Source organism: Bombina bombina, unplaced genomic scaffold, assembly GCF_027579735.1.
Source record: "Bombina bombina isolate aBomBom1 unplaced genomic scaffold, aBomBom1.pri scaffold_2407, whole genome shotgun sequence".
NCBI lineage: Eukaryota > Metazoa > Chordata > Amphibia > Anura > Bombinatoridae > Bombina > Bombina bombina.
The window spans coordinates 12068-29496 of NW_026510995.1; the positions used below are offsets into that span (position 1 = coordinate 12068).

Genomic DNA, 17429 nt, shown 5'->3' on the forward strand with positions numbered 1-17429 from the left:
CAAAGAACTAGTACATAAGCAATGCAAATTGATTTATTGTGCTATAGTGCGTAGTTTGATTTTATACCAAGGTATTAAGGCTATTTATCAAGCAATAAGGCAGCCGATTTTATATTGTCTCAATAAGGGTTAATACTTAGCATATCATTGGTGACATTGTCTTGGGTTAATGTTTTTATATCTTCACCCATTTTTAATTTTACTAATAAAAGTTGTTATATTTTAATATATGTCTGTAGTATAAAGTAACACCAAACACTACCATAATACTACTTTATTCACAATCAATAGGAATCAAGAGTGCTATTAGTGTATTCTTTGGCAATTGGTGGGCCTTTGCCACCAATTGTGTTTTTTGTTAATTAGTAGCTTGAGTTTAATGATTTACTTTCAGGGTGAGACAGAGTATATGTCCTTTTTTTTGTAGATTTCCTGCTAAAGCAAAACATATTTCAATAAAATAGGAACTAAACTAAATATAAATAAACATATTTTGTAGTACCTAGTGTGCCAGTGAGCACATAAACACATTGCTGTTAAATGGGAAAAAAACAAAAGCAGACATTGGATATGACTGAGTCCCCCTTGTCTTATTTACACTTACGTGGATTGATTCTCCAGCTTGCCATACAGCCAGCCATTCCGGGCTTCGGGGACCAGCACGGTAATGACAGCACCTTTGGAAAACTGGAGAAGTGTGCGATTTCCTCCTGGGTTATGATCTACGATAGCCTGAACTCTTCTAGTTCCTGGACTAGATGCAGCAGCTGCCACAGCAGCCACAGCCACCTCCCCAAAGGAACTGGAGCGAGTGCGGAGCTGAATGCTGTTTAGGGAACCTGTGACAGAGAAAGATTGTAGATAACTTCAACAATCTAAGTGTACAAAACTCAGACACACAATGCTGTCTGCTTACCGGATGATGGTGTCCTTGGTAGTCCTCTTTTAGCAAAATCCGAATGTTCTGCATTTTCTGCAGGACTTGCTGTGCGACTCATTATAGGTACCTCTCCCAGGGGTCTCGGTGCCTGGCAACGATACAACATCATTGTGTCCCTTGTACGCTACCTGCATATCTTCCATTAATCTCATGTATATGCAGTCTAGGTTGCCCTCTATACATGTGTATTGTGTGATATCAGTAGGAAACCAGCGTATGCACAAAGGGAGGTCTTAGAATGTGACCAGCGCATGCACAGAGAGAGAGCTTAGAATGTGACCAGCGCATGCACAGAGAGAGAGAGAGAGAGAGCTTAAAATGTGACCAGCACATGCACAAAGAGAGAGCTCAGAAAGTGACCAGCGCATGCACAGAGAGAGAGCTTAGAATGTGACCAGCACATGCACACAGAGAGAGCTTAGAACATAACTAACACATGCTCAATTAATCTCGTGTATATGCAGTCTAGGTTGCCCTCTATACATGTGTATTTTGTGATATCAGTAGGTAACCAGATTATGCACACAGGGAGGTTTTAGAACGTACCCAGCGTATGCACACAGGAAGAGCTTAGAACGTGACCAGCGCATGCACACAAGAAGAGCTTAAAACTTGACCAGCACATGCACACAGGAAGAGCATAGAATGTGACCAGCACGTGCACACAGAAAGAGCATAGAATGTGACCAGCACATGCACACAGGAAGAGCATAGAATGTGACCAGCACATGCACACAGAGAGCTTAGAACGTGACTTGCGCATGCACACATAGAGAGCATAGAATGTGACCTGCACATGCACACAGGAAGAGCATAGAATGTGACCTGCACATGCACACAGGAAGAGCATAGACTGTGACCTGCATATGCACACAGGAAGAGCATAGAATGTGACCAGCACATGCACACAGACAGAGAGAGCATAGAACGTGACCTGCACATGCACACAGGAAGAGCATAGAATGTGACCTGCATATGCACACAGGAAGAGCAAAGAATGTGACCAGCACATGCACACAGACAGAGAGAGCATAGAATGTGACCTGCATATGCACACAGGAAGAGCATAGAATGTAATCAGCGCATGCACACAGGAAGAGCATAGAACGTGACCTGCACATGCACACACAGAGAGCTTAGAACGTGACCAGCACATGCACACAGGAAGAGCATAGAACGTGACCAGCACATGCACACAGGAAGAGCATAGAACGTGACCAGCACATGCACACAGAGAGAGCTTAGAACATGACCAGCACATGCACACACAGAGAGCTTAGAATGTGACCAGCACATGCACACAGAGATAGCTTAGAATGTAACCAGCACATGCACACAGAGATAGCTTAGAATGTAACCAGCACATGCACACAGAGATAGCTTAGAATGTAACCAGCACATGCACACAGGAAGAGCATAGAATGTGACCAGCACATGCACACAGGAAGAGCATAGAATGTGACCAGCACATGCACACAGAGAGAGCTTAGAACGTGACCAGCACATGCACACAGAGAGAGCTTAGAACGTGACAAGCACATGCACACAGAGAGAGCTTAGAATGTGACCAGCACATGCACACAGGGAGAGCATAGAATGTGACCAGCACATGCACACAGGGAGAGCATAGAATGTGACCAGCACATGCACACAGGAAGAGCATAGAATGTGACCTGCACATGCACACAGGAAGAGCATAGAATGTGACCAGCACATGCACACAGAAAGAGCTTAGAATGTGACCAGCACATGCACACAGAGAGAGCTTAGAACGTGACCGGCACATGCACACAGAGAGAGCTTAGAACGTGACCGGCACATGCACACAGGAAGAGCTTAGAACGTGACCGGCACATGCACACAGAGAGAGCTTAGAACATGACCGGCACATGCACACAGGAAGAGCTTAGAACGTGACCGGCACATGCACACAGAGAGAGCTTAGAATGTGACCAGCGCATGCACACAGAGAGAGCTTAGAATGTGACCAGCGCATGCACACAGAGAGAGCATAGAATGTGACCAGCGCATGCACACAGAGATAGCTTAGAATGTGACCAGCGCATGCACACAGGAAGAGCTTAGAATGTGACCGGCACATGCACACAGGAAGAGCTTAGAATGTGACCAGTGCATGCACACAGGAAGAGCTTAGAATGTGACCAGCGCATGCACACAGGAAGAGCTTAGAATGTGACCGGCACATGCACACAGGAAGAGCTTAGAATGTGACCAGCGCATGCACACAGAGAGAGCTTAGAATGTGACCAGCGCATGCACACAGAGAGAGCTTAGAATGTGAGCAGCGCATGCACACAGAGAGAGCTTAGAATGTGACCAGCGCATGCACACAGAGAGAGCTTAGAATGTGACCAGCGCATGCACACAGAAAGAGCATAGAATGTGACCAGCGCATGCACACAGAGAGAGCTTAGAATGTGACCAGCGCATGCACACAGGAAGAGCATAGAATGTGACCAGCGCATGCACACAGAGAGAGCTTAGAATGTGACCAGCGCATGCACACACAAAGAGCATAGAATGTGACCAGCGCATGCACACAGAGAGAGCTTAGAATTTAACCAGCACATGCACACAGAGAGAGCTTTGAATGTTACAAACGCATGCACATGGGAAGAGCTTAGAACATAACCAGCTCATGCACACAGAGAGAGCTTTGAATGTTACAAACGCATGCACATGGGAAGAGCTTAGAACATAACCAGCTCATGCACACAGGGAGAGCTTTGAATGTTACAAACGCATGCACATGGGAAGAGCTTAGAACATAACCAGCTCATGCACACAGGGAGAGCTTTGAATGTTACAAACGCATGCACATGGGAAGAGCTTAGAACATAACCAGCTCATGCACACAGGGAGAGCTTTGAATGTTACAAACGCATGCACATGGGAAGAGCTTAGAACGTAACCAGCTCATGCACACATTATTGTTATCTGTTGTTTAAAGGGATACTAAACCCAATTTTTTTATTTCATGATTCAGATAGAGCAGCAATTTTAAGTAACTTTCTAATTAACTCCTATTATCAATTTTTATTTGTTCTCTTGCTATCTTTATTTAAAAATCAGGAATTTGATGCACAGGAGGCGGCCCATTTTTGGTTGAGAACCTGGGTTATGCTTGCTTATTGGTGGCTAAATGTAGCCTCCAATAAACGAGCGCTATTCATGGTGCTGAACCTAAAATGGCCTGGCTCCTAAGCTTACATTCCTGCTGTTAAAATAAAGATAGCAAGAGAACGAAGAAAAATTGATAATAGGAGTAAATTAGAACGTTGCTTAAAATTTCATGCTCTATGAAATGAAAAATTTGTGTTCAGTGTCCCTTTAAGCCTTGGTCACCTCTACTGTGATTTTTGCACATTGTTAATCAGTGTTCCCGTCACTGTTACCATTTGCATGGAGTCTCGTGCGTTAACGCTTGCTCTGTTGTAGTTCTGTGCCTGAGGTACTGGTCCAGCCTGTGTTCTGCTGGTCTCAACCTGCTCCTTCCATGCGGGCAGTCGAGTCTGTAGCACCCCCTGAGCCTGTGTGGTAGGGACAAAAAATGCAACACAACATTTGTTTTTGTTTTGTTTTTTTGCTTGGAAAAAAGGGTTCTAAATTAAACACAAAAACAAATTCTTGGGGCCACTCACCCGGTTATGGTACTGCAAGAAAGTGCTACACAGCAGCCAGTGTTTCTCTGCGAGGAAGCGGTATCTGCGCTTCTCTTCCAGTTCTGCTGCACGCTGACTCTCCCGGACAAAGGACAACATGTCTGAGTGCAGCATATTAACGTTCTCCTGTGCCAGAGAGCAGAGGGGTGAGAGGGCAAAGGGGCAGGGGAGATACAGACAGGTGCTGAGACATGAGAATGTGGTCAGGGAATAAATGGAGACATAGAGAGCACTATATATAACAGATACTGCTGCCCAGTGTGGTCTCATGTAAAGAAGCTATGCTTTAACCAAGAGCAAGAAGTAAATCTAATAACAGAAGTAATCTCTCTCGGAATCTTACAAGTTTTATACTAATATGTCCCTTTAAGGTCGCACACATTCTATACATTCTATAAAGGATCTGATGGATCTACAGATAGGAGTCGTAGGGTCACGATAAATTAAAAAACAAAAAGGTTTTGTGGTGTAAGGATCTGATATATTTAGTGAGAGATCTCTTATCCCAATTCTGCAAGTACGCCCGTGGCTGTCGGTCTCACCTTCATGTCCCTCAGGTTACGGTCTCTCTGCCGCTCCATCTTCCAGACCTCTGACATGCACTTGTCCAGAGTAGCGGCTCGGTGACGATATTCCATTTCATAGCGGTTCTGACTGTCCTGTTTGTAGGGAGCGGAAAAGAGATGATCAAATAAAGGTAGGTGACAGGAAAATAGGGGGGGGGATCACCGAATTCAACGACTTATGGATTTGCAGCTCCACAATTTGGCAAAAATGTTAAAAGCAGAAACTATAGGAGGGGGAGAAGAGAGAGGCAGTGTATACTGGTGGGCTATCCAGTGATCCTACAGAGGTGATGATTGAGGTTGTGATCACATCTAGACCAGATCACATGGGGCCTCACATCAGTGCCTTCCTCTCACCCTGTAGCCCCAATCACATGAGATCCCTGTCAGTTATTTGCCCATACTAGATGCCAGGCTTAATCAGGTTAGTATATTATCAGTTTAACACTAATTTTACAGTTATAATGCAGGACTGTCCTGTTAAATATGGGACACCTGGCATCTGTGTTCTGCAATTGGTTGGGGAAGCTCTGTTCTCATCACAAAAGAACATTACTTTATGCTTTTTAAGGTAGAAATGTAGAAAACAAGCGAGGAAGAGAGGAGAGCTCTAGCGACACACAGACAGACAGACAGACAGGTATGAGGCTCACGTGTATAAACTGCATGTCTAACTTGGTGTTCTTGTCCATCTGTTGTAGAATATCAGTGTGTAATGTCTGGAACTAGAAACAACACATTAGTAAATCATGTTATTTTCACTGTGCGTTACAGAGCAGCCATATTGGACAGGTGACAAATTAGTGCAACAAATTTGCCATTATCTTCTAAATCTTCTACCTTTTTCCAATTTTTAATAGCAATGGTAGAATTCATTTTCCTAGAAATCCATAACATATATGAACAGTTCAAGCTTAATTGCTTATATATAATGTGGATTAATAAGTAAATGATTTATTAAGAGCTACAGCCATTAAAATGAAGCAGATGATCAGAATCACAGACAGCTGCGCTAGCAGTAACTAAGCCGTTAAGGGTCTGCAGAGTGGGTGCCTTGTCACTGGAGTGGGAGTGTCCGGATAGGAGGTCTGTTGCTCTGGGGCCCTGTAGTGTGGGGTCTGTTCCTGGAGGGAGGATCTATGGCTGTGGGGGCCCTGGAGTATGGTGTCCCTGGCACTTGATGTTGAGGGCTTTATCCCTGGAGGTTGTCACATGGGTAACTTACAAAAGAAAATGCTGTAAACAAATCTAAAATACAGGTGGCAGCCAACACGTCATATGGAGTTATTATTTTACATAATATTTATGTTCCACTTAGGTAGAATATAATCAGAGCAGTTATTGGTTAATAAATTGTCTGTCATGGGACCTACACTTTTAATAAGACAAGAGAACATGACAGAATATTCAGGGTTAATATAGGGAGTTAACTGTTTATAAAGAGAACACTATAGGATCAAGCTGCACACACGATTGTGACACTTTCTGAAGCCTCTTGCGACAAATGTAACCGACTCAAAACTCCTCTGTGTCTGAGATTATTCTAACGCAGACTTTTATTTTATATCATTTAAAGGGACAGGAGAGTACAAATTAAAGTGTTATGAGTGACGCACAAAAGGAAACTTTATAACAGTTTCAGAAAAATAAAAGAAATATAAAAACAAGTTAAACCCATTTTTTTTCTTTCACAATTCAGAAAAGATATAATTTAGACAACTTTCCAATGTATATGTATTATCAAATTTGCTGCATTCTTCTGGTGTCCTTTGTTGAAGGAGCAGCAATGCACTACTGGGAGCTAAACATATTACATGAGCCAATGACAAGAGCCATAGATGTTCAGTCACCAATCAGCAGCTTGATCCCAGTAGTGCATTGCTACTCCTTTTACAAATGATACCAAAAGAATGATGCAAATTTAATACATATAAGTTGCTGATCTATATACATAGCAAATCAGATCGCTAATTAAAGGGAGTGTCATTTGGCAGAAGAACATTGTCCTAAAATTTCTACCAGCAGTTACCTACAACAATCCATTATGTAGACTGACTTTTATTATTTTAGAATCTTGGATAACTGTCTGAGGGGAAAACATAATTTATGCTTACCTGATAAATTCCTTTCTTCTGTTGTGTGATCAGTCCACGGGTCATCATTACTTCTGGGATATAACTCCTCCCCAACAGGAAATGCAAGAGGATTCACCCAGCAGAGCTGCATATAGCTCCTCCCCTCTACGTCAGTCCCAGTCATTCTACCAAGAATCAACGAGAAAGGAGTAACCAAGGGTGAAGTGGTGACTGGAGTATAATTTAAAAGATATTTACCTGCCTTAAAAACAGGGCGGGCCGTGGACTGATCACACAACAGAAGAAAGGAATTTATCAGGTAAGCATAAATTATGTTTTCTTCTGTTATGTGTGATCAGTCCACGGGTCATCATTACTTCTGGGATACCAATACCAAAGCAAAAGTACACGGATGACGGGAGGGATAGGCAGGCTCATTATACAGAAGGAACCACTGCCTGAAGAACCTTTCTCCCAAAAATAGCCTCCGAAGAAGCAAAAGTGTCAAATTTGTAAAATTTGGAAAAAGTATGAAGCGAAGACCAAGTTGCAGCCTTGCAAATCTGTTCAACAGAGGCCTCATTCTTAAAGGCCCAAGTGGAAGCCACAGCTCTAGTGGAGTGAGCTGTAATTCTTTCAGGAGGCTGCTGTCCAGCAGTCTCATAGGCTAAACGTATTATGCTACGAAGCCAAAAAGAGAGAGAGGTAGCAGAAGCTTTTTGACCTCTCCTCTGTCCAGAATAAACGACAAACAGGGAAGAAGTTTGGCGAAAATCTTTAGTTGCCTGCAAGTAGAACTTGAGGGCACGAACTACATCCAGATTGTGTAGAAGACGTTCCTTCTTTGAAGAAGGATTTGGACACAAGGATGGAACAACAATCTCTTGATTGATGTTCCTGTTAGTGACTACCTTAGGTAAGAACCCAGGTTTAGTACGCAGAACTACCTTGTCTGAGTGAAAAATCAGATAAGGAGAATCACAATGTAAGGCTGATAACTCAGAGACTCTTCGAGCCGAGGAAATAGCCATTAAAAACAGAACTTTCCAAGATAACAATTTTATATCAATGGAATGAAGGGGTTCAAACGGAACACCCTGTAAAACGTTAAGAACTAAGTTTAAACTCCATGGCGGAGCAACAGCTTTGAACACAGGCTTGATCCTAGCTAAAGCCTGACAAAAGGCCTGGACGTCTGGATTTTCTGACAGACGCCTGTGTAACAAGATGGACAGAGCTGAAATCTGTCCCTTTAATGAACTAGCTGATAAACCCTTTTCTAAACCTTCTTGTAGAAAAGACAATATCCTAGCGATCCTAACCTTACTCCAGGAGTAACCTTTGGATTCGCACCAGTATAGGTATTTACGCCATATTTTATGGTAAATCCTTCTGGTAACAGGCTTCCTAGCCTGTATCAGGGTATCAATAACCGACTCAGAAAAACCACGTTTTGATAAAATCAAGCGTTCAATTTCCAAGCAGTCAGCTTCAGAGAAGTTAGATTTTGATGTTTGAATGGACCCTGTATCAGAAGGTCCTGTCTTAGAGGTAGAGACCAAGGCGGACAGGATGACATGTCCACTAGATCTGCATACCAAGTCCTGCGTGGCCATGCAGGCGCTATTAGAATCACTGATGCTCTCTCCTGTTTGATTTTGGTAATCAACCGAGGAAGCAGCGGGAAGGGCGGAAACACATAAGCCATCCCGAAGTTCCAAGGTGCTGTCAAAGCATCTATCAGAACCGCTCCCGGATCCCTGGATCTGGACCCGTAGCGAGGAAGTTTGGCGTTCTGGCGAGACGCCATGAGATCTATCTCTGGTTTGCCCCAACGTCGAAGTATTTGGGCAAAGACCTCCGGATGAAGTTCCCACTCCCCCGGATGAAAAGTCTGGCGACTCAAGAAATCCGCCTCCCAGTTCTCCACTCCCGGGATGTGGATTGCTGACAGGTGGCAAGAGTGAGACTCTGCCCAGCGAATTATCCTTGATACTTCCATCATTGCTAGGGAGCTTCTTGTCCCTCCCTGATGGTTGATGTAAGCTACAGTCGTGATGTTGTCCGACTGAAACCTGATGAACCCCCGAGTTGTTAATTGGGGCCAAGCCAGAAGGGCATTGAGAACTGCTCTCAATTCCAGAATGTTTATTGGAAGGAGACTCTCCTCCTGATTCCATAGTCCCTGAGCCTTCAGAGAATTCCAGACAGCGCCCCAACCTAGTAGGCTGGCGTCTGTTGTTACAATTGTCCAGTCTGGCCTGCTGAATGGCATCCCCCTGGACAGGTGTGGCCGATAAAGCCACCATAGAAGAGAATTTCTGGTCTCTTGATTCAGATTCAGAGTAGGGGACAAATCTGAGTAATCCCCATTCCACTGACTTAGCATGCACAATTGCAGCGGTCTGAGGTGTAGGCGTGCGAAAGGTACTATGTCCATTGCCGCTACCATTAAGCCGATCACCTCCATGCATTGAGCTACTGACGGGTGTTGAATGGAATGAAGGACACGGCATGCATTTTGAAGCTTTGTTAACCTGTCTTCTGTCAGGTAAATCTTCATTTCTACAGAATCTATAAGAGTCCCCAAGAATGGAACTCTTGTGAGAGGAAAGAGAGAACTCTTCTTTTCGTTCACTTTCCATCCATGCGACCTTAGAAATGCCAGAACTAACTCTGTATGAGACTTGGCAGTTTGAAAGCTTGAAGCTTGTATTAGAATGTCGTCTAGGTACGGAGCTACCGAAATCCCTCGCGGTCTTAGTACCGCCAGAAGGGCACCCAGAACCTTTGTGAAGATTCTTGGAGCCGTAGCCAATCCGAATGGAAGAGCTACAAACTGGTAGTGCCTGTCTAAGAAGGCAAACCTTAGATACCGGTGATGATCTTTGTGGATCGGTATGTGAAGGTAAGCATCTTTTAAATCCACTGTGGTCATGTACTGACCCTTTTGGATCATGGGTAAAATTGTCCGAATAGTTTCCATTTTGAACGATGGAACTCTTAGGAATTTGTTTAGAATCTTTAAATCTAAGATTGGCCTGAAAGTTCCCTCTTTTTTGGGAACCACAAACAGGTTTGAGTAGAACCCTTGTCCTTGTTCCGACCGCGGAACCGGATGGATCACTCCCATTAATAACAGATCTTGTACACAGCGTAGAAACGCTTCTTTCTTTATCTGGTTTGTTGACAACCTTGACAGATGAAATCTCCCTCTTGGGGGAGATAATTTGAAGTCTAGAAGGTATCCCTGAGATATGATCTCTAGTGCCCAGGGATCCTGAACATCTCTTGCCCAGGCCTGGGCGAAGAGAGAAAGTCTGCCCCCCACTAGATCCGGTCCCGGATCGGGGGCTCTCGGTTCATGCTGTCTTTGGGGCAACAGCAGGTTTCCTGGCCTGCTTGCTCTTGTTCCAGGACTGGTTAGGCTTCCAGCCTTGCCTGTAACGAGCAACAGCTCCTTCCTGTTTTGGTGCAGTGGAGGTTGATGCTGCTCCTGTTTTGAAATTCCGAAAGGGACGAAAATTAGACTGTCTAGCCTTAGCTTTGGCTTTGTCTTGAGGTAGAGCGTGGCCCTTACCTCCTGTAATGTCAGCGATAATTTCTTTCAAACCGGGCCCAAATAAAGACTGCCCCTTGAAAGGTATATTAAGTAATTTGGACTTAGAAGTAACATCAGCTGACCAGGATTTTAGCCACAGCGCCCTACGTGCCTGTATGGCGAATCCTGAGTTCTTAGCCGTAAGTTTGGTTAAATGTACTACGGCCTCCGAAATGAATGAATTAGCTAGTTTAAGGACTCTAAGCCTGTCCGTAATGTCGTCTAGCGTAGATGAACTAAGGTTCTCTTCCAGAGACTCAATCCAAAATGCTGCCGCAGCCGTAATCGGCGCGATACATGCAAGGGGTTGCAATATAAAACCTTGTTGAACAAACATTTTCTTAAGGTAACCCTCTAATTTTTTATCCATTGGATCTGAAAAAGCACAGCTATCCTCCACCGGGATAGTGGTACGCTTAGCTAAAGTAGAAACTGCTCCCTCCACCTTAGGGACCGTTTGCCATAAGTCCCGTGTGGTGGCGTCTATTGGAAACATTTTTCTAAATATCGGAGGGGGTGAGAACGGCACACCGGGTCTATCCCACTCCTTAGTAACAATTTCAGTTAGTCTCTTAGGTATAGGAAAAACGTCAGTACTCGCCGGTACCGCAAAGTATTTATCCAACCTACACAGTTTCTCTGGTATTGCAACGGTGTTACAATCATTGAGAGCTGCTAAGACCTCCCCTAGTAATACACGGAGGTTCTCCAATTTAAATTTAAAATTTGAAATATCTGAATCCAATCTGTTTGGATCAGAACCGTCACCCACAGAATGAAGCTCTCCGTCCTCATGCTCTGCAAGCTGTGACGCAGTATCAGACATGGCCCTAGTATTATCAGCGCACTCTGTTCTCACCCCAGAGTGATCACGCTTGCCTCTTAGTTCTGGTAATTTAGACAAAACTTCAGTCATAACAGTAGCCATATCTTGTAATGTTATCTGTAATGGCCGCCCAGATGTACTAGGCGCCATAATATCACGCACCTCCCGGGCGGGAGATGCAGGTACTGCCGCGTGAGGCGAGTTAGTCGGCATAACTCTCCCCTCGCTGTTTGGTGAAATTTGTTCACATTGTACAGATTGACTTTTATTTAAAGTAGCATCAATACAGTTAGTACATAAATTTCTATTGGGCTCCACCTTGGCATTGGAACAAATGACACAGATATCTTCCTCTGAGTCAGACATGTTTAACACACTAGCAATAAACTTGCAACTTGGTTATAATCTTTTTTAGCAAAAACGTACTGTGCCTCAAAGAGGTACTAAACGATTAAATGACAGTTGAAATAATGAACTGAAAAACAGTTATAGCCTCAAACTTTAAAACAACATAACTTTTAGCAAAGGTTTGTTCCCATTAGTAAAATAACAATCATTAAATTTGACATAAAAATTACAGAGCAACGTTTTTATTCACAGTCAATATAAAATTCTCACAGCTCTGCTGAGAGAATCTACCTCCCTCCAAAGAAGTTTGAAGACCCCTGAGATCTGTCAGAGATGAACCGGATCATGCAGGAAATATAAGAGTAACTGACTGGAATTTTTTGATGCGTAGCAAAGAGCGCCAAAAACAGCCCCTCCCTCACAGCAGTGAAGAGAAACGAAACTGTCACAATTAAAAGCAAACAACTGCCAAGTGGAAAATAATGCCCAAATATTTATTCACTCAGTACCTCAGCAATGTAAACGATTCTACATTCCAGCAAAAACGTTTAACATGATAAATACTTATTAAAAGGATTAGTGACTTTTAACAGAGTAGTTCCGGTGAAATACCATCCCCAGAATACTGAAGTGTATACATACATGTCATTATAACGGTATGGCAGGATTTTCTCATCAATTCCATTCAGAAAATAAAAACTGCTACATACCTCAATGCAGATTCATCTGCCCGCTGTCCCCTGATCTGAAGCTTTTACCTCCCTCAGATGGCCGAGAACAGCAATATGATCTTAACTACTCCGGTTAAAATCATAGTAAAAAACTCTGGCAGATTCTTCCTCAAACTCTGCCAGAGAAGTAATAACACGCTCCGGTGCTATTGTAAAATAACAAACTTTTGATTGAAGTCATAAAAACTAAGTATAATCACCATAGTCCTCTCACACATCCTATCTAGTCGTTGGGTGCAAGAGAATGACTGGGACTGACGTAGAGGGGAGGAGCTATATGCAGCTCTGCTGGGTGAATCCTCTTGCATTTCCTGTTGGGGAGGAGTTATATCCCAGAAGTAATGATGACCCGTGGACTGATCACACATAACAGAAGAAAAGGCTGTTTTATTTCTTGGATCATATAATGGGGACAATAACTTAATTTGTATTCAAAGCTGCTGCATATTCTATAAAGGCTGCTCTCTATAACAATTCTACATGCGAGTTGCCGTTATTCTTTAAGCATTTGCTTGAGTGGAAAAGATTGCTATGTCCTCAGGACCTTACACTTGTGTCTCGTTTCTGACACAGCTGATTACCTCCTGCCCCTTTAAACTGTCTACTTTGAAATAGAGAGACACGACAGCGAGACCAGATACTTTGCAGGTGCAATAGAGTTTTTATGAAACCTGCGTACTAGGAGTACGTAAAAACTCCCAACCGCGTTTCTAGAAGTCTTGGAACGCCCATAACCAGAACACGTTTCCTTCTATCCAGCGAGACAACTTTACTGTAACAGACAGACGTGCAGAGGTTTCACAGTTGCAACCATTTACACAAGTTGCTGACTTGTTGTGGTTGTAACTCTCGTTTCATGTACACAATATCACGTACTGGCACCTCACACAACTATAGAAGTTCATGGCCGGGTCGTCCGCTAGTGAAGCAACACTCTATGATTTTCTCACCTTTACAACAAAACCCCTCAACAACAGGGTCTCTGAATCTAGGCCAATGTCTCAAAAACTGCTAACATATAGTGCACAAGGCACATGCACACTCCTGAGGCTATCTCAGTATGCGTTCATGGAAAAGAGCTACGTTTCAACAAAGAAGATCAAGAAAGATAGGGGACTTTGATTAAACCTAGATTTGAAGGTTTTATAAAATTGTGCGCTCTGTCTCGTAAAAAAGTTTAATTCTGACTTCCAAATCCCTTTAACACCTATTCACATGTAATGTTATGACACATTGGGGGATATTTATCAAGGTCTGGCGGACCTGATCCGACACTGCGGATCAGGTCCGCGAGACCTCGCTGAATACAGCGAGCAATACGCTCTTGTGAGCTGCTGGTGCAACGCCGCCCCCTGCAGACTCGCGGCCAATGGGCCGCCAGCAGGGGGGTGTCAATCAACCCGATCATACTCGATCGGGTTGTATTGTTACGATGTCTGTCCGCCTGCTCAGAGCAGGCGGACAGGTTATGGAGCAGCGGTCTTTGTGACCGCAGCTTCATAACTGCTCTTTCTGGCGAGTCTGAAGACTCGCCAGAAACAGGGGCCATCAAGCTACATACGGAGCTTGTTAAATAGAGCTTACTATTGACTATTAATAAATGTTACTATTAACCGCTTGCACCTTTTTGACATAGGCACTACATCACTTTTCCCAGCATACTGTGTTGACGTCGTACGTATGTCCATCATTCTAACAGCGGGAGCCAAACCCGGGGGTGCAGAAAGTGTGGGAGGGAGGCGGGCGGGTGGGCGGCCCATCGTGGGAGGGGAGAGGGAGGGATGCTACACTACAAAACAATATGAACAGTTGGAGAGGGGAGATGTGTCCCTACACTAGAGAAAAAAAAGCTGATCGTTTGGAAGTTTGTGTAAGTGGAGGGGGGTGGGCGGTGGTAAGGGGGATTCCGATACTACAGAAAGGAAATATAATAAATAATTAAAAACATAAATGTACTAACTTGTTACTGCCAGACGGGAAGGGTTACAGAGCTGTTATAGAAGCATCAAGGAGGTGGGAGGGTGAGGAGGAATCCCTACACTACAGAAAATAAAAATTTATATATAAAAAAAACAAAAAACTACAGTGCATACGGACAGACTGGCTGCCAGTACCTAAGGGGGCGATGACCAGTGAGGTGAAGAGACCTGGAGTGCTGACAAAAATGCTAAACATTCTCCTGTACTTTCAGCAAGTTTTTCTCTGAAATTCCCAGAAACAAAGGGTTAATATCACCTAATAAGTGTACAGTGCAGTCTGTGTATAACACTGAGTATATCATCCTCATGCATCACGCTAATGACTGATACGTTTGTGATGCCATAGTCCAGCTCACACACTGAAGTCATTTAGTGATTGCTATATGTTCAGTCTTAAGGCGCACATGCCACAGTAACATAAGGCGCACGTGCCACAGTAACATAAGGCGCACGTGCCACAGTAACATAAGGCGCACGTGCCACAGTAACATAAGGCGCTGCTCTCACAGATGTCAGTCAAATATGCTGCTGCCAGTTCTTACATAACGCATACAAGATGGCTGCCTACCTAAGCACCCACACCCCCTTGCGGTCAGATATTTCAGGTTTGAGGGGTATTTCTGGCAACACATGGGCTAGCTGTCTAATATAGGGTTAACTTACCACTAAATCCAGCCCAGCGCTTGCAGTTCTACAACTGTCGGCCATCTGGATCAGCAGCTGACCTGAGGCGGTAACGGAAAAAGAGTGAAAATATTTATGTCCATTCGGAGTCGCTGAGAACAGGGGCAATATAGGTAACTATATGTAGGTCACATATAAGTAGCTTTTAAAGGGACATTAAACACTTTGAGATGGTAATATAAAATGATAAATTGTATATAATAAAACAACTCTGCAATATACTTTCATTATTTATTTTGTCCTCTTTGCCTGTAATTCCATTCTGAAATTGTGAGCTTTTCAGTTCCTGTTAGAAATGGAAGTGCAGAACACTGTTAAATCCAGCACAACCATTGGCGGCACACTCTAGTGACCTATTTATAACTGTCTCTAATTGGCCACAGCAGAGAAGGTAACACAAGTTACAACATGGCAGCTCCCAGTGTTTTATAGACACTAAACCTTTACACTTATTTTGTCACTTTTTAAACAACTAATGAAACTTTAAAAAATACATCTACATGGACTAAACTTTTCTTTGAATGCATCATTCTATCTAGCATGTATTTAGTGTTTAATGTCCCTTTAACTTTTTTAAAAAAAATATTTTGTTAAATGAGTAATTTACAAATGAAAAGTCTATCCTATCTCAGGATCAGTGAATACAACGTGTAGCTGTTATGTCCACTGGTGACAGCACAGGTGACAGCACAGCGACTGACAGTGATTAATTGGTTTCTAAACAAAATAACATTTATAAAGCAGATACCAAGCAGCTGAGAGAGTGAGGCCAGAACTAATTTACTGACACACAAACAGTGACAAACTGTAGCTGTACCTGAGCTATGTGCAGTGACACTGGCACTAATATACAGATAACTCCAGGAATAGAATATCTATAACATTATATGACAATAACTAGTAAATATCACTGCACACACACACACACAGCATCCTGTACTAACCCAACTCACTGCACACACACAGCATCCTGTACTAACCCAACTCACTGCACACACACAGCATCCTGTACTAACCCAACTCACTGCACACACACAGCATCCTGTACTAACCCAACTCACTGCACACACACACACACACAGCATCCTGTACTAACCCAACTCACTGCACGCACACACAGCATCCTGTACTAACCACACTCACTGCACACACACAGCATCCTGTACTAACCCAACTCACTACACACACACAGCATCCTTTACTAGCCCAACTCACTGCACACACACAGCATCCTGTACTAACCCAACTCACTGCACACACACACACACACAGCATCCTGTACTAACCCAACTCACTGCACACACACAGCATCCTGTACTAGCCCAACTCACTGCACACACACACACACACCATCCTGTACTAACCCAACTCACTGCACGCACACACAGCATCCTGTACTAACCACACTCACTGCACACACACAGCATCCTGTACTAACCACACTCACTGCACACACACAGCATCCTGTACTAGCCCAACTCACTGCACACACACAGCATCCTGTACTAACCCAACTCACTGCACACACACACACACACAGCATCCTGTACTAACCCAACTCACTGCACACACACAGCATCCTGTACTAGCCCAACTCACTGCACACACACACAGCATCCTGTACTAACCACACTCACTGCACACACACAGCATCCTGTACTAACCACACTCACTGCACACACACAGCATCCTGTACTAGCCCAACTCACTGCACACACACAGCATCCTGTACTAGCCCAACTCACTGCACACACACACACACACAGCATCCTGTACTAACCACACTCACTGCACACACACAGCATCCTGTACTAGCCCAACTCACTGCACAAACACAGCATCCTGTACTAACCCAACTCACTGCACACACACACACACAGCATCCTGTACTAACCCAACTCACTGCACACACACAGCATCCTGTACTAGCCCAACTCACTGCACATACACACACACACAGCATCCTGTACTAACCCAACTCACTGCACACACACAC

The 17429-nt window shown here is 43.8% G+C and overlaps 1 protein-coding gene across 1 annotated transcript; it reads right to left on the reverse strand.

Moving 5' to 3' along the window:
• Positions 1-604: 604 nt before the first annotated feature.
• LOC128643559 (brain-specific angiogenesis inhibitor 1-associated protein 2-like protein 2) lies at positions 605-15677 on the reverse strand (the record flags this gene model as incomplete). The annotated part of the gene is made up of 8 exons (XM_053696401.1): positions 605-839; positions 917-1028; positions 4357-4491; positions 4603-4749; positions 5166-5282; positions 5843-5914; positions 15413-15474; positions 15656-15677. Coding segments are annotated over 8 exons (902 nt in total), but the record flags the coding sequence as incomplete, so codon positions are not given.
• Between the last annotated feature and the right edge of the window lie 1752 nt (positions 15678-17429).